General features: G+C 40.0%; 2 protein-coding genes across 9 annotated transcripts in view; both read right to left on the reverse strand.

Annotated features, from left to right (window-relative positions):
- Positions 1–14,445, reverse strand: part of LOC311500375 (mitogen-activated protein kinase kinase kinase kinase 3-like) — a 35,162-nt gene extending 20,717 nt beyond the window's left edge. For all 8 annotated transcript variants that reach the window (XM_084561739.1, XM_084561737.1, XM_084561742.1 and 5 more), the window contains exons 1-7: positions 14,223–14,445; positions 2,919–2,976; positions 2,228–2,318; positions 1,982–2,046; positions 1,785–1,840; positions 698–745; positions 232–274 (exon numbers count right to left, since the gene is read on the reverse strand). In XM_084561739.1, the coding sequence (XP_084417865.1) occupies positions 232–274; positions 698–745; positions 1,785–1,840; positions 1,982–2,046; positions 2,228–2,318; positions 2,919–2,976; positions 14,223–14,321 (460 nt within the window). In that variant the 5' untranslated portion in view covers positions 14,322–14,445. The remainder of the gene's footprint in view (positions 1–231; positions 275–697; positions 746–1,784; positions 1,841–1,981; positions 2,047–2,227; positions 2,319–2,918; positions 2,977–14,222) is intronic.
- A 446-nt stretch (positions 14,446–14,891) lies between these two features.
- On the reverse strand, positions 14,892–21,518 carry thumpd2 (THUMP domain containing 2). Its single transcript, XM_084561340.1, has 11 exons — positions 20,997–21,518; positions 20,198–20,336; positions 19,442–20,068; positions 19,177–19,313; positions 18,772–18,849; positions 18,593–18,645; positions 18,170–18,257; positions 17,708–17,779; positions 17,350–17,464; positions 16,208–16,328; positions 14,892–15,979 (listed from the first exon to the last, which is right to left on the reverse strand). The coding sequence occupies exons 1-11, from the start codon at positions 21,105–21,107 to the stop codon at positions 15,655–15,657; spliced, it is 1,866 nt and encodes a 621-aa protein (XP_084417466.1). The 5' UTR covers positions 21,108–21,518; the 3' UTR covers positions 14,892–15,654.

Here is a 21,518-nt window from a genome sequence, read left to right on the forward strand (position 1 = left end):
TAAAAAAAAGGAGAGGATGTGGGATTGAGGGTAAAGTGGGAAGAAAAGAAGAACTCAAAAGGGAGAAAGAAAGAAAATGTGATTAGGCATGAATAAATAAAAAATGGGGGAGAGTAAGAACCGAAATGATTTTATGAAGGGCGAACAGGAAACCATGTCAGAAAATGAGGCCATTCAGATTCAGTCTTTTGAGGCAGAAGGTAATTGCAGAGGCTTGCGTGTTCCTCTCACCTAGTTTAACATAGCCGTTGTCTGTCAGGAGGATGTTGGCTCCCTGTCAAAAGAGAAAACACCCCATGCATCAGTATCCAACAAAAATAAATTAAACCTGAGGTCAATCTAAATTAACACGTATTCAGAAAAGCAGGTTTGTGGTAAACTGGTTTTGTCCCTTGTCAATGTATCCTGCAGCTTAGGATCAATAATCATTTTCCTCATCATGTAAAACAAAAGCAGCCAAAACATTACATTGACATTTTCTATTATGGAGACTAAAGCATTAATTCAGGTCCACAGCACCTTTTGGGGTTGTGTTGAATTTTACTACATTGTTATTATTTAGTCCATACACATACATGATATAAAACCAACAGAATGCAGCATTGTTTACAGCACATTACAGGTATACTGAAAAAGAGTTTCATAATTCATATGTTTCCCAGACATGCATATTTTATACACTTTTCTCCAAACTCACCTTAATGTCTCTGTGCATTTTGCCTTTATTGTGTAGGTAGTATAAACCCTGTAAAGAGAATCATATAGCAAACTATGATATTGGCTATTACTGCAACTTGCAGTTAAAAAAAATTATTCATGAAATGAAAAAATGGAGCTGAAATATTTAAATTAAATGTTCAGGAGATTGGCTCAACTCATAGACTACCATGGATTACAATGCACTACAGTACAGCGGCCCTATTTAATCCAGCGTGTCCTGCTATGTCTGAGCTAGTCAAGGCCGTGTTAGTGGCTTTTCACCCAATTCGGCGTGTTGAGTCAGCTATGAAACAAGACACAGAGATCACTCCGATTGGCTGTTCTGAGAATCAGTGCATGAGAAGAAAATCGAGAGTGAACGAAATGATTCGTTCAAAGGGTCCTTCTTCATCTACTCTAAATATTCAAATAACAAATACAGACTACTGCCTCCTGCTGGTAAGGAGAGTTATTTCCTGTAACACAGACAGCTGTTGACTGCAGCCTTTGCGGTGTCTTCAAGTGCCACTTTATCAGGTGACAATGTAACGTCACAGTGGGCCAGGAGGAAAAATATTCCGTTGGGAGCATATTCTGTTCTGGCAAAGATAAAAGTGGGGCTCATTAAATTGTTTGGATGGGCTTTATCTGGTGATGGGTTGAAGAGTAGTCATCCATATCATCTAAGCCCAGTGGACTTGAATTTGTTTACAACAAAAAGTCTCTGATTGATTGTAGGACTATCCAGTACATGCAGAGCCATTTTATTTTCTTAGTTGAAACATGCTCCAAAATGAAATCCAAACGATATGTTACCACTTACCAGACTCGTATTCTTAATGTATGCAACACTGATGCTTTGGAGAATGATTCAATTGTTGTTTCAATTTTTGAATTTCTACTAACTTGTTTCAATCTGAATAGATTATCAATGCCATACCATAAAATATCATAAAGCTCTGGAACCAATGAACAGTTACGGTCATTCGTGATGTTGGTGCCGGTATTTACAGAGAGAAACGATGAAGGAGAAGATCCATCTCATGCCTATTTGTTCTATCAGGAACATTGTAAATATACTCTACCTGCAGGGTTTCCCGTGACATGTAGGCTATCTGTGACTCTGACAAAGGCCCGGTTACTGGAGGAATGCGACAAGGAAGAGGCACAGAGAAACAGAGAGAAGGGAATGGATGGTAAAAAAAAAAAGGAGAACATTCAAACCCCAGATCAGTTGAGATAACAGTGTATCTGTGTGCGTTTGGGTGCATGTCATTCCTACCATGATAGATATCCTGCAGAGAACCTCCTCCACAGTACTCCATACTGATCCACAACTTATCTCTCCTGCACAAACAAAGAGAACTCTGTGTAAGTTATTTCCCTTCACACACTTCCATCTGTCTTTTGCTTTCTCACATATACCAGCAGCGTATCTTTTTCATTTTCTCTCTCTGAGAAACATTCACGTTAATAACAACCACAGCCAAATAATGTACAACAGAAACACACACACACAAATGCTTACCGGAGATAACTGCCAAAATAGGCAACTATGTTGGAGTGTTTACAGTCTTTCATCATTATAATCTCCTGCTGGACGACAGCAAAGTCCTCACCTGCAGTGAACACATGAACACACATATTACTATTATTATCACTATTATTACAGAGATAATTCTGTAATCTTTTCTTATTATGACTTATAGAAAAATACAAAGTAACAATTGGGTTCATCATTTTTTGTTTGTGTGAACTACTAACAGGAGCATAATTGAAACAAGGACCAAAAACAGATGGAAAGCAGAATCGCGCGTTCAGCTTAACTGCTTTAAGAAATTGGACAGCAATTGATAGTCTGATTATAAGTTTCCACAGTCGTCCTGTAACTTGAAGTTTTTAAATGTTTGATAAAGGATGGAGATGAGGAATGGGGATAGAAAACGACAGAAGGGAAAGGGGAAATAACCTGTGAGGAGGACGAAGACTTGAGGGGAGTTAAAGAAGCGTTAAGAAGTGTAAGAGCAGGGTGAGAGGGTAAAATGTGGGAACGAAACTGATGAAGGACGAAATGAATGATCTCTAGAGGACTGCAGAGGGAAAACAAAAAGGAGGAGGATGTTGGAACAACTGAGAGAAAAGTTGATATAGAAACGGAGAGTAAAATATAGCAACAACAAGAGAGATATAATAATAGAAATAAAGATGAGGTAACTCACCCGGCTCCAGCTTGATGACTTTGATAGCAGCCAGCTCTCCCGTGTTTACATTACGAGCCTAAAGAACGAAAAGAGGGAAAGTGAGTCATCGGAGGCTTTGAAAAGCACAGTGAGCATTTAGCAATGCTGTTTATGCAACATCAGTGTAGAACATGACTACACTTGTGGACTTGTGCTTTGTATTTTTCACCCAGATAAAAATCACAAGACTCAGATGTGGTAATGGTATGAGGCCAGTGTTGGTCAGTGACTACTTCACCTCCAAAATCAACTAACTCTACATTTATTTGAACTGCACCATAAAACCTGCCCTGCTCATTCATTTCACTGGTGCAGAAGATTCCACCAAGAAAAGGTGAACTTGCCTCAACGCCTGCTGCAACTCAATGCAGCGCCATCCTGCAACACATTCACAGTGAGTTTATAAATCTGACGCCTACCTGCACACATTCTTGTGTGACTGCTTTGTTTGGTTTCTGATAAGCCTTCAAACTCATGGATCCATTACTTCAACTGATGAGGATCATGTTACATACTCTCATTTGTACCTCAAGCAACACTTCCTACAACCCTTTAAGTGAAGGTGCAATACTGTCCTGTCAACCGAAACAGCATTTTCCTGCTCAATCAGTTGTTTGCATCCTGCTTAGAAACTTCTAAAATACCAGCATTCCTCCCCAAGTCCTTCACTACAAAAACTCAGATGGGCGGAGATGGGCGAGGGGTTATGAAGGAATGTATGGACTTCAACATGAAATTGAGACGGCTTTTCCTGTATTCCTGAAAAGCTAGCATTAGTCAAGAAACGGGGCGATTGCTGGATACAGAGGCTGCTTTTCTATAAATAGTGAACGCTGTTTACATTTGCTGTAGCTGCAGTGCTGGTGTGGCAGGAGAGGAATTATATATGAAACGCTCATGAATAAAAGATGGCCTTTCAGAGGAGACATGAATTGCTTGATTCTCCCGGGCCAAACTTGTACAAGTATGACATCGCAGAAGTATGTGACAGAATGAGAGAGAAAAAGAAACTCGACTTTCCACTTGAGAGACAAAAAAGCACTATCACCCTGAAAGAAATGTGCCTCCAACACAGCTTTGCAATTTTATTTAATGCTCTGGTTTCACTATTTCCAGTCTCAACAGAGGAAAAGATGGAAACACCCCCATCTACCCGGAGTGAAAAAAAATGACATTTTACATTCCTGTTTGGTCACTTTGCAGGGAAGTGGTCACATACTGGAGGTTAAACTTTCCGCTTTCAAAGTCTTTTCCATTTTTATATAATCAGACCAGGTAAGAAAAGGAATGCAGAAGATTAAAATCCAATGAAAATAGTAACTTTTTCAATTTTGGGATTTCTGTGTGTTTCTATTTCTGTGGTGAGTCGTAATGTGCAGACCAAACTGCCTACTCAGCATGAGCAGTGACAGCCACCATGGCTTAAGGACAAAAAAAAACAAACAAACAGCATCTGAAACTTCACTGGGAAGACATTGGAGTACTGCCTACACAAGTGCACTGCAGACGCTCAAAAGAGATGAGGAGGCAAAATAAAATAAGGGTCACCACGGGAGAGATACTGACTATTAATAAAAACAAAATGGGAAAAACTAGTTTCCTCCATTCAAGAGAAAAATCAAGTCAAGAACAGAGGCAGAGGAGGAGCAACACAGGCCAACTCACACCAAAACAAAGCTGTGGTGGGAGAGACAAAGAGATGCAAAGAGAAAAGAAGGAGATAGAAGCAGAGGGGAGAGCAGAGACAGTGTCTTCAGTCAGCAGACGGACCAGAGATGACTCATATTGCTCAGTGGTCGTGGCAATAGCACACAGCCTCACTTGATTTGACTGACTGGCTGACTGTAGCATGCAGTCTGGTGCAGCCAAGGGTCTGAAGGTTTGATCATTGGACTCAAATCAAAGGTATAGGGAAATTAAAAAGTACTAGCACATGTCATTTTATATGGACAGACAGTCTGAGAAAATCAGAAACAACTATGAAACATATTCAACTTTATTGTTCAATCAAACTCAAATCTGCAACAAACAGCGTAACTCGGAAAATGCTCCAGTCCATCAAATCAAATTATTTCTCTTGTGTAATACATGGACAACCTCCTCTCAGTGTAATTGTGTAATTGCCACACAACTCAGCAGTGCAATCTGTCACTCGCTGACATTTAAAAGTAATCCATGCAGTGATGGAGCAACGCCTGAACTAAGAATGAGCTCACTAATTCCCAAGTAAACCACTGAGTGTGAAGCCGTTTCCCGTTGGTTACATTTGATATTTTAATTTATTCGGGGCGAGAACTCCAAGCCTAACAGATCAAGTTCCATGTAAATCATCACAGATTCATCATGAATGGGCCACAGTAATACAGTCTGGGTGCCAACCGTTTACATGTTGAGGCACCGATGACTAGGTGCTTAGTGGCGGCGGTAAAAACCAACCAGAAAATGAATGAGGCGACAAAACATTTCCCAGTATGTACCCAGGAACATGACTTGGTATCCACAGACGCTTTCATACTGTGAATATAAATAGAGTCAGTTTCAGTACCGAAGCAATATGTTTTGTAGACCACATTCAAAATGTAAAAGCCTCCTCAACACAAACAGTACTGCAAGAACTTAAAATGCAAAGTGATATAGCACGGAAATATAAGCAAAGATCTAATATCCCAAGCGTAACAGTATTTAATACTAGAGATGAAAAGGTGAGGCCGATTTATAATGCAACTCCACAATTTTACTATCCCCAGATCAAAGAGTGGGTTTATTGTGTATTTTTTTCTAAATTATCTAAAACATATTATTTATAAATCTGTGAACTAAATCTAGACACTGTGATTTCTGTGTAGAAGAAGGTAGTCAGAGATGTGCATCGAAACAATAGGAAAGCAGGAACTTAGTTGTTACGGTTGTTGATTTAGAGAATTATCCAGACTGCTGATTGAACCAGGAGACCCAAGCTACAGAGATGATTCAGCTGCGAGTCACGGGACATTTTAATGAGAAAAATAAATGGGACTTTTACATTGTGAGCCAGAGGTGGCCAAAGTTGTAAGCTCCTAATGCTAGTCAGAAGTGACCTGATAGGGAGAAACTTCCATCCTTAAAAAGTCTAGGCCATATCTGTGTGGAAGTGTGTGTCGTACACTCTGCATATGGTGCGCTCAGTGGGGCATTTAACTTTCCAATCTCTCCCTCGCCATGTAAAAGCAAAAAAGAACCACCTAAGCAATAGCAGCTCTCCATGCTAATCATCGCCCTCGGCTTGAGCTGTAATAGTGTAACCACCGTGGAAAAAAACAAAAAAAAACAAGGGTGCACAACAATAGATTGTACTCTGAAATTGCTTGTTAAACTAAATTCATGTACTTTCACTATAGCTCTGACAGAATACCCTTGTACTTTTTGCAGTTACAACTGTGTGACAGTATTCAGAGGTTATGTCAGGATAGTGGTGGTCCCTCTAGCCTTTAAGTCAACTCAGGTGACAGGTGCATTCAAGGCTTCACACTTTATCTCCCTCCTTATCTAAAAGTGTTAGGAAGCACAAAGTACCTCTGGATAATATATTCAATGAACTCTTAATAAAACTATTTGGGCATTAAGTGAATCACTTCAGGTATATTTCAGGTTTCATGCAGATACAGACTACTATAGACTAGATTAGACTAGATTAGAGCGTTCTGCTGAAAACCTCTGAGCAGCAACAGTGGTAGGGTTAAAGACTGGCCTGGGGCATTAACTAAAATAGTTAGCCATTTCCCCAGACAAGATTTCTCCAAGAGATTTGAGGTGTCCTTCCAATCACCACCGTGGCTTCTCTGACCTTTAAAGCAACCAATGCATTAAACCATGTCAGGTTACTGACTTAACGAGTATTTCTGCTCACTAAATGACACGAACACGCACTTCAGAATGTTGACTCCTGGGGGATAACGACCAAAGCTTAAATCTAAAAATACATGAAAGTTGGAATTTATACATTAATCAAGCTAATTTACATTCAAGCCCTTGCCAAATGAGTTCACACAATGCTGATTAAGGCTACCAGTGCCAGGTAAATATCTTTATCTTTCACAATATATGTGTTAAATCTGGTGTCTGTGGCAACATTCATGCGCTAGGTAAAAGAAGGCATTGACTTTTATGCTTTGACAGAAGTGTAAAGGAAAGTTAAGTGTAACAACACAGTCTACAGCTCCTAGGAGTTTGGCAGAGCTGGAGGAATATAACTAAGGTTCCATGAATTCACTTTCTTTGTCTCTTGCTGCCGGGAAGAATAAAGTAAAACGAAGGAAGTGTCCAAGAAAATGGGATGCTCTGGATAAGACAGACTCTTGGCAATCAGAAGTAAAATTACAGTCTAAAAAAAACAGACGTGATCGACGATGAGGACAGACACTGATTACCTTTGGTGGGGCTCTTGTTTGTAATAAAAGAAGAGAGGCGGCGTAGGGATTGTAGAAACATATCATATGCACACATCCACATTGTTTGTGTAATGGGGAGACCATAGTTCTTTAAACACTAACAGTATTTTTTTAAAACAGGGGTTGCTCCATATGGCATTGACTTTAGCAACATTTTGACAAGCCAGTGAGCACACTGGCCCGGTCTCCTTTTCAATGGAAAGAAAGCCAATCCTTCCATTAGTATGAGAATTAAGTTTAAAAGGATGACAGTTCATTAGTATTTTATTTTTGTTGTCAAAATAGTGGATATGCAATTTTGGTTTTCTCCAAATGCTCAGCCTTGTCAACTACACGCCTCAGCCATAATTAACCCATGGCATCAGGAGGGGAACAGGTGAGGTACAAGCCAAATGCAGCCAAGTGTGTTTTACTGGCACACCTGTCTTTCCACAAAATACCCACTCGCTCAAGCAAAACACCCAGAAATGCACACGCTCACACATGCTCTCTCTCTCTCACTCTCTCTCTCACACACACACACACACAGAATAGAATTAGAATAAAGTTGTTCAGTAAATCATCCCAAACCTCTCAGGTCGAAATGACCAAAATAACTTTCCTTTCACGCACTGAAAGCTTTCTTCCTTAAACAGCAAACGGATTGAACTGAGAGTCATTTAATCCGGCATTTACTATCAAAGACCTCCCTCTTCAAAGCAAGTGATGGGTTCTGCCAACAGCAATAACATGGTAATTGCTTCCACAGCAACTCAACTGGGCTGAAAGAAAATGACTCCAATTTAGCAACACTGCAAACCACAGAAATTAATGAGGTGCAAAATCAAATCAAATCATGGCACATATTTAAAAGCATTCTTGCACAAGACTCAAACTAAAAACTGCAAAAATGGTATTATCACACTTGACCTTTGACAAAATGAATGTGACTGATTCTGCCTTAGCACCAGTGGCACGAACATTTAGTGTCAGCCTGTGAAGTCACATACCGCACACTGCTGCAACAATGACCCACCCAAACAGGATGCATGAATATGCGTGTATGTACAGTATGTTGTAGCTGTTTTAGAGTAGTCTCAGAAAAAAAAATATATGCTCTTATACCAGCAATGACCCTACATAAACATTCCTTGCAGCCTTAATTGTCCACATTATGTGTCCAAAGAAGCATCTGGCTGAGATGAAATAAATATTTAACCCAAGCCAGGTTTGAGCACTCCCTAATGCATCATATGAGGACACAATCTCAAAATAGGATTTGACACTTATGCCACATTGATGCCAGAATATAATGTACAAGTTCTGCCAGAGGTACAATCACAAACGTGCTCCAAACAACACTCAAAGACGTACGCCCTCTCTAGTAACTTAGTAATGAGGTAGCTTTGAGTGGCATATTATTGTTAAAGTGGATAAAACTACACATTAATTAAAGTTAAATAACTTATTTGTATGCAAATTTTCAAAAGGATGTGTTTTAAATACATATCCCCTTCCTCTACTGTATTTCCCCAAAAGTCAACACAATCTAGTACTGATGTAAATATGTTGCCAGAAATACAGATCAGTATGGATCTGTATATGTGGTATATAGAGACAGCCAGCCACAGTCAAACAACCTGATGAAAGTGTGGCAACACACTGTTTTTATGTTTATTCTTATGTCATGATAAATCTCAAGATTTGGCGACTAAAATATGGGGAATTCATAACTCAATAATACGTGTCTGTACCACTGTTCTTATAGAAGCCTTTAACACAAACTTAAATGTAGTTTTAATAACAGAACAATGAATATGTTAAAAAAGTGTGGTGACTGACAGTAGCAGCTCCAAAGTAGCAACAGTGTGCTGTAAATATGTCTGCTTGCGGGGGAAGGCCCAGGCTCTGCTTCACCTGTCACACTATTATTTCTATTGTGCTGAACCACCCTACAGAGAAGTGTCATTCCAGTCACAGATTGCACCACAGATTGAGCAACCAGCAGCACATCGTTTCAGACAGTTAATTACTCATTTAGTATTTCCATTTACAAGCTACGGGGCTGTGTATTTAACTACATTAACGTGGTTTGACTGTACGTGAAGTAGCTGGTCCTGCCCTGGCTCGAGATATTGTGAACCACACTGGCCTGGGCATTTGTGTACATAGTTGAAATGTTTTTAGCCGAAACTAGAACATAGGGCAAGGAATAAAATATTCGTATTAGATGAATGTAAGACAAGTTGAGACATGGCCTTAGAGTAGAGCAGACATTTCTAACTGCAACGAGTGTGAATTTAATCCGTCATAAACATTGCATGTCTATACTGAACACCCCGATCGCATAATATGATATTGCTACTTCTTTGAAGGCGATGTAATTTCCTTATTTACAGGCCTTTAACGTCTTTAACAACATTTACACGGACACCGAATTTAACACCATGCTGCCCGAATGCGATGACTAAGCTATTTTTACTGGTAGATCTGGTTTTGTTCCTTGCCACTACACTCTGTCACTAAGCACAGCGTCGCTATGCAAGTTATCAATATGTCACTGCACCGGTGCCACAAAGACATTCCTGCCCAGTACATGAATTGTACTTGGAGAACAGAGACTCAGAGCCGGGACAGGGACTAAATTTCCAATGTTCATCTGAGGCCAAGGAGGATTTCAGGAACCTCGCGTTGCTCCAGAGCTTTAATGTATGCCAGGTTGAGGTCTGTATATCCACCACAGCGCAAAAACAACTGGAGGAACAGTCACAAAAACAGGATGGCTGAGGACCTGCAGCTTTATTTGTGACTCCACGGCCATCTGTGCGTGCGTGTCTGTGCCTGCAATGATACGATCATCTTATTTTGTGTGTGTATGTGTTACACTGCCGCTTTCTACCTTCTTCCTCTGTTGGCCTAGTGTGAAACAATAGGACATGAACACACACACACACACACGGAGGAAGTGAGGATTTCTGCATTCCTGGACCACGGCTGCCCAGCTGTGCCACAAACACCGAGCTCTGGCCAGGGGAAATCGTTACCATCACGTATGCAACTGTTGAAGACATCAGTCTTATCATGCATAAGGCATGAGTGAATGTGTGCATAGAAAGCAACGCAAAAAGGGCGAAGTAGGGATTAAGGCCTTTACGCATGTGTTATATTTGTGGTAAAGCATCAAAGTCAAACTTCCACTGACTAATCTGCAAACAAGCTTGATCAGTCAAATTTCAATGCAATATAAAGGGATTTGTTGACACATTCTTTTACCACGTTAGCTCAATTAAGGCCAATCACACACCACAAACGGCCATTTCAGCAACTTTCAGTGCTGGTAAATGCACTCAAAAACAGTAAAAAAAAAAAAAAGTGAACAAGCATAGCAGCATTGCTTGCCCCTTACTCAAAGTCCCAAAATATCCAGATGGCTGGGTATGTTTTTAAAGCACACACACACAGTGCTACTGAAATTGATTTTTTATTAACTGATCTCTATCCTCAGTGAAGGTCGTTGCTTTCCTCACTCTGAAACCACAAGCACAGTCACCTCGAGAAAATGAGCAATAACTTAAGTCGTCCTGTGTGAGGGTAAAAACTTGACCTGCGCCATGTCTCGAAAGCACATCAAATGAGGGCAGCTAGAAGTCTAGAGCAGATTTTCATGGCTTTAGAGCAACATATAACACTGATGCTTGGATTCACTGAAGCAGTCTAAATGGCAAAGTGGAAAAGAGAGTCATCGTCAGTTCTCCACCCACATATAGTGACAAATCAATACAAACGATATCTTTAGGATTAGTGAGTAAAGATCGGCTCATCGATGTCAGATATTTCTGGTTCATCTTTGGTTGCACTGGTAAACACAAGCTTTCTGGGTGCAGTTTACTTGCTTGTTTCAGGAATTCTCGCGGTGAAAACTGAATCGAATTGTTGCTCTCCGAAGGAATATCAAAGCAGCTCAGTGTCGGTTTAAAAATTGGTAATCAGACAAAGCCGTCTCCTCTAATAGTGTGCAAGCGGAGTGCCTTTCTCTCAGTATCGACACGTTCATAATGATTTTGTCAAGGAAAAGTAAACCACATGTCTTGTTGGGTCTTAGTTACACTGGACGAACAAAAGAAAACATGACTAAATAATACAGCATGAACACTAATTAAATGCCCAGCCTTAAACATTGCATTGTTCCTTTTTACCAGATAGCCTCAGGGTTGTCTTTAATAATCTGCCCTACCTCACCTTGTCCTGAGGGGTAACTAAAGAATTTCATTAGTCTGTCTACTGTCTACTGTTTCGTCAGTAGACCGAATAATCTCATTCTCATTATTAAGATATTTTTCTCCCTGGATCCTTACCAGGGTCCTGAGGGAAATATCTTGATCACTGGCATAGATTTTGGCATAAAATGGCCCAGTTTATTGACATTAGCTCATTAGCCCATAGTATTGGCAGCTAAAAAGCGCTGGTAATCCCTAAAATAATCTGAGATAGCCGCAGATTTTAGAGGATAAAACCTGTGACCTCTTGGTCTGTCTCACCACCAGACAATCCTCCTACTTCAGTCTCTCATAGATACAAATGGAACGGCATGGCTACAAACACAGGACAAAACAAGCTAGCAGAGTTCATGCTTTGCTTCCTGCTTAAACATTCCTATCCAAGCCACACTTTTTTCACACAGTGGTAGAACCAACTATAGACATTGATGAGGTTTACCACAAGCTCTGGTGTTCAGGAGCACATCCTTTAATCCAGAGGTTTCAAGGTTTGATCATTGTCCTTCAGTAAACCACTGACGTTATGAACTAGACCACGAGCTACATAATATTTTTGTAGATTTCACTGTAAATTTTTAATGGATACATCTGATATCAGAAATAAAATACAACTCTGCTGTAATGAATCATGTTTATGTTCAATAGTTGAATGATTTTCACACTTCATAATTGTTTCTAAAGGGTCATCAGAGCACATTAATCAGCTGCGAAAGGTCAGGCAGGCGAGGCAGCTCTGAGCTGCAGGCCTCCTGAAGATATTCAGACCTATCTGTCTGCGACATGGCAAGATACTGAACCTAAATTAGAAACAAACAAGATTAGCTGCAGCAGGGAGGATCACAATACGGAAAACACACCCCAAAAAAGAAATAAATTATGACATGTAACGTGGTGTTTGGGGTTTACTGTTGGAATTAAAGGCAGCTACGCGTCTAAAAAGACTGGAAATGTTTCACATCTCTACTTTTTCGGATTCCTGTAATTACCACAAAGAGTGCAGAGGTTAACCAAACACCATTTTGTCCCATTAAAGTGTTTAATGAATCTACGGGCTGCCAAAAGCTTCTCCCTCGCACAGCAGTTAAATTAAATTCCACAACAGAGTGACTGCTACACAAACAACTACAAACCCAAGAGTGTGGATATTTAACCTGCGTAACTGGAATTAAAAATCACTTAAATATAAGTAAATTTTTCTTAGTTTTCTCTTATTTTGGGTGCTCTATATACAGTATAGATTTTTTATATACAGTGTGAATACAGTATTGTAGACTTGTGTTTTTGTTGCTCAGCTGCGGATTTATAGCGACCTGATCCTGCTGCATGACGACATGTGTTTTTACATCCTGCAGCATTACTTTACAGTTTTCAGTAATCTTATAAATTGTGCATGATACATGACAGTCTAGCCGTGTTCCTACACTGTACTTAACTCAATTTTATTATATAATTATGACTGCTATTTTTTTCCTGTGTGCTATATAATAAACATGTTGATACTAGATGTCAGAGTTGGACTGCAATCCAGGAACTGGATCCCCGGCTCTCTGCTCCCAGCACAGGGCCTCAAGAGTAAAGTGTGGGACCAAACATAACACCTAAAACGCCACCTACATCAGAGGGCCTACAAAGAAACAAGCACCCCAGTTCATTAATAACCTAAGCTAGTTTTACTTATGTTAAAATGAGGACAATAACAGCAGTAAGTGTTGATAGTAATGTTGTTGTAGCTGGCGCAGTGCTGGGCGCTTTAGCCAGAGCGTTTCCCCAGGCAGGCAGCTGTCAGTCTCTGTCTGGGCTAAGCGGAGACAGTTCTAACAAATTCAACAAAAACTCGGCAATATTACGAGTAATGGTGAAACGAATGTATCGCCTTTGCTTCCGTCAGTGTTCCCGGGCAGAGTGTGAATCACTGCTTGTTGACATTTTGTCACAATTTTCCCACGAAGGAGCTAAACGCCTGGCTAGCTTCTTAATGCTATCAGGCTAACCGCGTCCGTTGTGGGACTAGCTAACGGCTAAACGTCTATTATCGGACAGGTCGATTATTTAATATATTAACAGCAGCAATTCGACACAACATTTAGGCGACCAGAGCCCGTGGCAATTTCTTTAAAAAATAAACTAGCGTGCGCACATTATTTGCAACAATTAAAAATAAATGTGATTTTATCTTGACAAAAACAGATTTAAGGTATGCGCCCATCACGCAGATTGCATATATCGTTAACTACAACTATTTAAGATTTTTCAGAACCCGGGCATATTAACTGCTAAAAGACATTTCAATAACATGAACCCGGATGTCCATACTGTCAGCAAATAGTCGTGGAGAAGGGCCAAAACAATAACACTCAACATCAGTGAAGTGCAGCCTTGGCTATGTGTGGAATTATAGCATGAGTAGCAGATTAAATACTGCACCAGTAAACATCGAATCGGAACAGGCGTTATAGCTTTATATCAGAAACAACCTAATGGCAGCCAAGTATTTGTTTTCTATTGTTATGACACAACCATTGAAAAGAGAAGATATACATTAGCCACTGGTAATACAGAAAATGGAACCCCCGACCCTGGTTCCCTCACCGCAGTTTTACCTTGTACACATCTCCGTATGTGCCGCTTCCTATCCTTTGGATCAGCTCGAAATCCTCCTGCGGATTCCGCCGGGACAGGTCGACACTGGAGTTCATCATTTCCACTGCCGATTACGGCGCCGATAGCGCGCGTTTGACGAACCCCAACAATGTATGGAAACAGATATTTTAGGAAAAACATACGGCGTCAGAAAATCCCAGCCCGAACCCACTGTAGCTCCAACATGGCTTCCACTGCGCAATGAGCATGCGCAATGGACATCATGGCGTACTCTCTCAATAGTGTCTATCAAGGGAGAAGAAGCTGTTGAAATTACTAGATTTACAAATATATTCCATATATGAAACTACAATTGAATGAACAAATGCACGTTAGTCTTTTTTTGTTTTGTTTTTTTGCAGTTAAACATAAAAAAATATCAGAGAAATATCTGAATATATGGGACACAAACTTATATTGAATTATGTACTGGATCTATACAATAAAAAAGCCACATTTCTTAATGCAAAGGCACCAAAAAAAGAGACGTTTACTACTATGGGTAAAGAAAATGAATGAAAATACTAAACTCTGTGTGGCCTTGTCTGGGCCCTGGGTGCAAAACTGGGCTAAGCAGGGCTAAACAACAGCAGATGGCAACATTGTGGTTCAACCAATGGGGTGTGCTGTAGGCAAAGAAAAATGCCACCACTAAACTTTCTCATTGGCATTTAGCAACATTGCCTTTTTTTAATTAGAATAAAAACAATGAATGGAACAATTATGTATTTATTCAAATCACAAGTATAGTAATTTGTTGCCCAATATTAGACACGGCTCTGTGTCTGTGCCATAGACCTCTACTATTATTGCCCTACGCCTATTGAAAACACATCACTGACACTGACACTAACATGTTCCTTCATTTGCATGAACTTCATCATCCTCCTAGTGCTTTAAAAAACAAATGCTCCAAATTGGTATTAATTAGAAGTTGATCAAGGCCTCAGACAAATGTACTTTTCTCCACTCTGAGGAACATTTGCTAAAAACGACTGATTTGAGCTATTTTGCCTTTTTTTTTTTTTTTAAATTAAACAATACATTTAGAGTCTATTTCTCAAGATTTTAATCACCATAGGAACCAGTTACAGTGGGCTAGGAAGGTCACACAATTTTAAGAGACAGAGAAGACCACTGTTGGAAGAACAAAATATTGGTTTGTCAGATGGTAAGATTTTAATCCACTTTCAATGCTCAACATAATTGTTTCCAAAAATAAATATATTCTACATATATAGAATATACACTACATCTATATTACATAATTTGCAATTTAAAAAAGCATAAACATTTTACAGTGCAGTTACAGTAAACTGGCATAACCGCTCTATGATAAGACACAAAGAAAACCAAGCTAATTACTAGAAACTGAACTTCTACCAACACTGATCAAGCATCTGTTTTGATATATTTATGGATGAGTCCGTCTATTGCACCTAAGCTGACTCTGAAAGTTGCTTGGTGTCTGAGGGAGGATAAAGCAGGCTGAAGACTGTGTTGAGGCTCTATTTCCTGGATGGGTGAGGATTTGACCCCTGGGTGGATTTGGAAAGTCTGCTGGTTTGTGGCAGATGAACAGTTTTCCACCCCAGCGTGAGGTTTTATTTCTTGATTAGATGTTGGTTCAGTGTGCTTTTGTATCAGAAGTTTCTTGAGGACACAGGACAACTGAGGACTCAGGAGAAGAACCAGGGTACCACCACCACAGAGGATTCTGGACACACAAACATTTGTACAATTAATAGCAGTTAAAGCTCTTTCCCTACATTAGAAAAAATAACATTAATTCATACAGTTTGGATCCTTACTGATTTGTCACGTGACTTAGGATAACTGTGCATGAAGGCACACATTCACATAGCAAAACAAGCAACATTTTCTGATTGACTGTCACTGGACAATTCGAAAAGAAACAACTGAAAGAGACACAGAGGGAACAAACCTCTCCATCTCAGCGAGGATGAGTGGCAGGTTGGCAGCCATGTTGGTTCTGGTGCCAAACTTCTTGCCAAACGGCAGGTCGCAGACCACAGAGTTTACACTAGAGCTCGGCAGAGGCAGCACTGTGCACACAGAGAAGGACAGACAAGCCAAGAGGTATTTTAATACATGACAACAGGCTCCAAAGTCACCTCCCACTCAGTGATTCCCATCCAAAGCATATAAATCTAGCTGAGAAAGTTTCAAAAGGATATACTGTATACAGAGTCAGTACAAGGCAACATGACATGAGATTCATGACTTATTTTCTCCAAGACATTAAATGATCCATAACAGTGTCACTAAGGATCCTTTAAAAGCCCTAATAACATGCTTTAATTTGAATTTCCGTTTATGTTTATATAAGATTCCCAAGAGGCAGACACTTATACAAAAAGTTAATGTTTTGTCTAAGCTATTATATTTTATTTCTAAAGTGTAAATGATGCCATTTTATAAAAAAAAATAATAATTGTGTGTATTGCATTATACACACAATTATACACAAACAAGAGCTTAATGCAATGAGATATAAACAATCAGGCATAACATTATGACCTTAATATTGTCTGAGATCTGATATCTTAATATTGTACACAGCAGAGAATGGACATGGGTCTTCTGAGGGTGTCCTGTGGTGTCTGGCAACAGAATGTTGTTAGTGGGACCTCTGGGTCCTATGGGTTGAGGGGAGGGGCCTCTGTGGATCATCCCACAGATACTTGATCAGTTTGGGATCTAGTGAATTTGGAGGCCAGGTCAACACCTTGTAGCGTTCTTCATGTTTTTTTGAGTTGTTCCTAAACTGTTTCTGTGTGTGTGTCTGTGTCAGGCTGCATCCTGCTGGGGATGGCTGCTGCCATCAAGGAGTGTCATTGCTATGGGGTGGGGGTGCCTGGTCTGGTCTAGGTGGGCGGTACATGTCTAAGTAACATCCACATGAATGCCAGGTCCAAAAGTTCCCCAGCAGAACACTGAATTGTCACAAGATGGTCAATGTTATTTACTTGTCCTGCCAGTGGTTTTAATGTTGTGGCTGATCCGTGTAAGGCCTAATGACAACATAAAATTTACATTTGTGATAATTTTGTGCAGGTTTCCTACTCAGAGATGAAGCTTTCAGCAGGTGCATCCTGTTTCCCAGCTCTGCAAACGCTATGTTCTCACTGGCCTTCTGCAGCTGTCCATCATCAATGTCCACACCCAGGAAGCAGACCCCCTGAAGAGCCCAGTAGCACAATATTATAAATTTAGTATCACAACTGCACAAAAGTTACAAAGGTATGTTTTACGTTTCATAACCTATGCATTACTTTTAAATAACAGGTAAAATGGATCCACAACTGTATTAAATGGACTGAACTATTCATGAAATGCTGTATTTGTTTCGTCCAGTCCCAAAAGACAACTTTCCAGACACTTAACAGATACGCATTGAAGCTGCATAGACTACTGTTCTGACCTCATGTTCCTGTGCTGCCTCAGTTAAGATTGTTCCCACCCCACACATTGGGTCGACCACACGGAAGCCCGGCTAGGAAACAGGAGAAAAACATACAGTACATACAGTTGGACAACTGCACATGGTGGGACTGGAGCCCAGCATTGCATCATAGTTTGAGCGGTGTTCAAATTCTTTGCCACACACACACACACTGCCAAGGAACAGGCAATAAGCATTATGCTAAAACCTTTCGTGTAGCTGCTGAATAGTCATGTTTCGTGAGCCTTTATCTGCATTTTTCAGGGGATAAAACAACTAATGAGCGAAGATTTTTGAACTTCCTTGGATTATTTGATAGTACATTCTGATTTTCATACAGTACATAAGCAAAACTATGCATGTAATAATCTTGTTCCCTCTTAAGTTTTAAGAAGTTAGATTTACAAAACAAATACAGTGGCATGTCCCCAGTTTTACTACCTGTATCTGAGCCAGTGAGGCCATGGCCCAGGCTACTGTAGACCTCAGTCCTGTGGTTTTAATATAGCTCCGGTTAGCCAACGGTAACCTGAAATAAAGAGAAAGGGCCCGTTACTAACCACTGCTCATCAAGTGAATTACAGGCACAATAGCAAATACATCTAGAACATTATGTCTGAATCCAGTGTTTCTAAGATTTAGATTTTCATTATTAGGAGCATCTGATACGAGTATTAAGGGAACAAACTTGTCTTGATGTGAAAAGCTAGCATCATTTAAAGAAAAAAAAAAAACATTCAAAGCATCGAGAATATCAGCATTGCATGTTGCATTACAGACTGGCTATGTTCAAAGTCTGCTTCTTTGATGGCCCTTTAAAGAAGCCAGCCTACACGTGTTACAAAAGGTATTTCTGTCAATAACCTGGTCAGTGGAATCCCCAGCAGGCAGTGGTCATCACTCAAATATATATTTATCTGCGTTTGAAATGACAGGAAAGGAATCAACAGCATATTTAACGTGAAAATATTACCAATCAAACGCCTCCCATTAAGTTACTCCATAATCAGTACAATCAGGGAGATTTTAAAGTAAATATTTACCTCCAGCTCTGGATTCTTCAGGTCTGCCTTCCAGCCCAACAGTCTGCACAGACTTACTCCAATCACTTTGCTCACCTCCTATATTAGACATAAGCAATATTATTCTAAACAAGTAAATGATATCTCGACTAAATATTGGTGCCAGTTTCTATATGTATAGGAACGCTCTGAGCTCGAGAGTACAAAAATACGATTAGAAATTTGATGACATGATTTTTCAGTGTTCAGGATATTAGAAATAAGTGATTTCTGAAGTCATGGGAAGTCTCATAATTTGCTGCTTTAACAAGGTTTGTTTTCCTACTGTGCGCAGATGTCCTACAGTATTTCTTTGAAGGATATATGGCATTCATAGATAATACACTGACTTTACTGCTATGTCATGTACATTTGGACTTTCACTACCTGTGTGCCAAGACATCGAGCAGCAGATCCAGTACATTTGCAGCTAATCCTAAATGTTACTGGGACACAAGAAGGCTGTTCTGGTTTGTCCTTGCAGGTTTTCAGAGGTATCTCATCTCCTGGTCCAGCAGTCCTCACTTCAAAGGAAGCCAAACATGAGAAGACATACACAAATAAAGGATCAATAAAAGCAAGAATTAACCGTCGTCAACCTAAAATGTCAATCTTTTACAAGTTGTGATGAAAAGAACATCCATCTTGTTACCATTTTCCACACTCTCCGCAGCAAAATTCGTTTTGATGTCCTCCGTCATCTTCCTGCTACTTGCCACATTGTGTTCCAGTCCTGGAGTTGCGTGATCACAAACGGATCCTTTTCCATTTAAGTTTTTTCTGCTGCTGCTAAACTCAATTTGTGTCCTCTCAACTTCCTCTGTTCTGCTTTCTCTCTCAAATGTCTTGACTTTTTCTGCATTCTTTTTATTACTAGAGTCACGAGTAGTACCCTTCCTCTCCTCCACATCTTCCTCATCGTCCCTCTTTCTCTTCTTTTCCAGTGCCTGTGTTCCATTTTGTTCACTACTTCTCGGCCTCCCATTCCCACTCTCCTCCTCCTCCCTCTGCTCTCCTTCACTTTTTCTTGGCTTTACAAGACACTTCTCCCACTCTACCTTCTGTTCGTCACTCTCCCTCCCCTCCTCCTTCTTCTCCCGTGGTTCACTCCCTCTTTCTTCCTCCCTCTCCTTGGTCACTCCCAGTGCAGATCTTGATGTTTTGATAGTAGTTCTTTTGGCCGCCAGCTCCCCCTGCAGGCGGCTCCATGTCATTACAGCACTGGTCCACTGATTTTTGTCACCCAGCAGTCTTGACTGCAGCATAGAGGCTGCCTTTGCTTTGGAGATCACAGGGAACACAAAGATCAATGCAAAAGTGACACTTATAAACAGTTCTTAGGTTTAGACTGGTGCTTACTGCATATTATGGTATTACAGGCATGTGTATTTTTGTGTCAGGTTGGTACCTGGGCTGGTGTGGGCTGACATCCGCAAAGGTGAGTCTTGTTTCAACAAGAGGAAGAGTCTCTCAGCTGCCTTCAGGTTACTGACTCTGTGGATCGGTGCAGAGGAGCTGAACAACACCTTACCTGGCATCTGATACACCTGGATACATACAATAAAAAAAGAGCAAGGTGGTATTTAAAGACTTACCCAGAGAGGAAAATCTGTTTTTAAGAACATCTCTCTGGTCCACAAGTTCAATGAAACAAACTCTGATCTTGAGTAAACAGATACTGAGACTAATAAGTAAGTCAGGCACTTCTGCCAGTGTGTTATAGTGGATGTGATTAACTTTGAAAGACACATAAACATCCACTTCAATTATATTCTCAATAAAATAAAATTATACACTTTCAAAATATACACTATATTAAATAACACCAACTGATAAGAACACAAAATGCAAATTACACAGTATACTTGGTTTTAACATAAACGCGTGGATAGTATTAATAACTTTTTAACAAATATACGATTACAAACATTTGATTAGCAATGCCTTGTGGCTAAGCCAGCTTACATTAGGTGCTGAGGCAAGACATTTAAGTCTAATATTTTATAAGTTAAAACATTTAAAAAGTTAAAAGTTTAACTTTACTACTTGTACACCTGAACTAGAAAATATGTACACTGTTCATAATAACAACATATTAATATTACATCTGGATATTTAATCGTCACATTATTTGAAACCACCAAAATGCCTATGGAGTTCTGAACTGCCGTTTTGACCGTTGGTTTCTTGTGCTAGCAAGCTCTTACATCTTCAGCTGCTAGCTTCCTCTTCACTTCGTCAATTAAAAAAGGCTCCATCCCGTTACCGGCGGTGCAGTAGTAACGAACGACGCTCCCGTCACTTATCGATTCGTTCATTACGCTGTAAAATGTATTAAATGTCAACAAACTGTCAAATCGGCTAGTAGAAGTTTGCTATTTCTTCAATTGACCGATGAAGGGCGCCATATTGGCTCGTTTGTTTACACCGGAACCGGAACTACGTCTTCAAGCAATGTGGCATCTTGGCCAGCAGGGGTCTCCGTTACTCAGTGGAGAATTAATCTATTACGTATAAACTGGAACAATCTGCATATTAATCCTAACATTTATCAGACTGTGAATGTAATAATGTGTCAGCTGAACGTGTGAGACTTGTTTGTATCGATTGTCTTTGTAATAATGTCATGTTATAATGACACAGCAGCACAAAGGCTGCAACAACAAGCCTTCATTATGTGGTTAATATTAATACCGAAGCGAGAGCATTTCACGTACAAATGCCTCAGT

Source organism: Chelon labrosus (genome assembly GCF_963514085.1).
Source record: "Chelon labrosus genome assembly, chromosome: 15".
NCBI lineage: Eukaryota > Metazoa > Chordata > Actinopteri > Mugiliformes > Mugilidae > Chelon > Chelon labrosus.

Excerpts from the sequence above, each read along its gene's own strand:
- thumpd2 (XM_084561340.1), bottom strand. The coding sequence starts at position 21,107 with ATGAACGAATCGATAAGTGACGGGAGCGTCGTTCGTTACTACTGCACC. Across the intron at positions 17,780-18,169 it reads CCTCACTGGCTCAGATACAG|CCGGGCTTCCGTGTGGTCGA; the intron begins GTAGTAAAACTG and ends CCTGTTTCCTAG. Across the intron at positions 16,329-17,349 it reads GCTGAAAGCTTCATCTCTGA|TGCTGCCTCTGCCGAGCTCT; the intron begins GTAGGAAACCTG and ends CTGTGTGCACAG.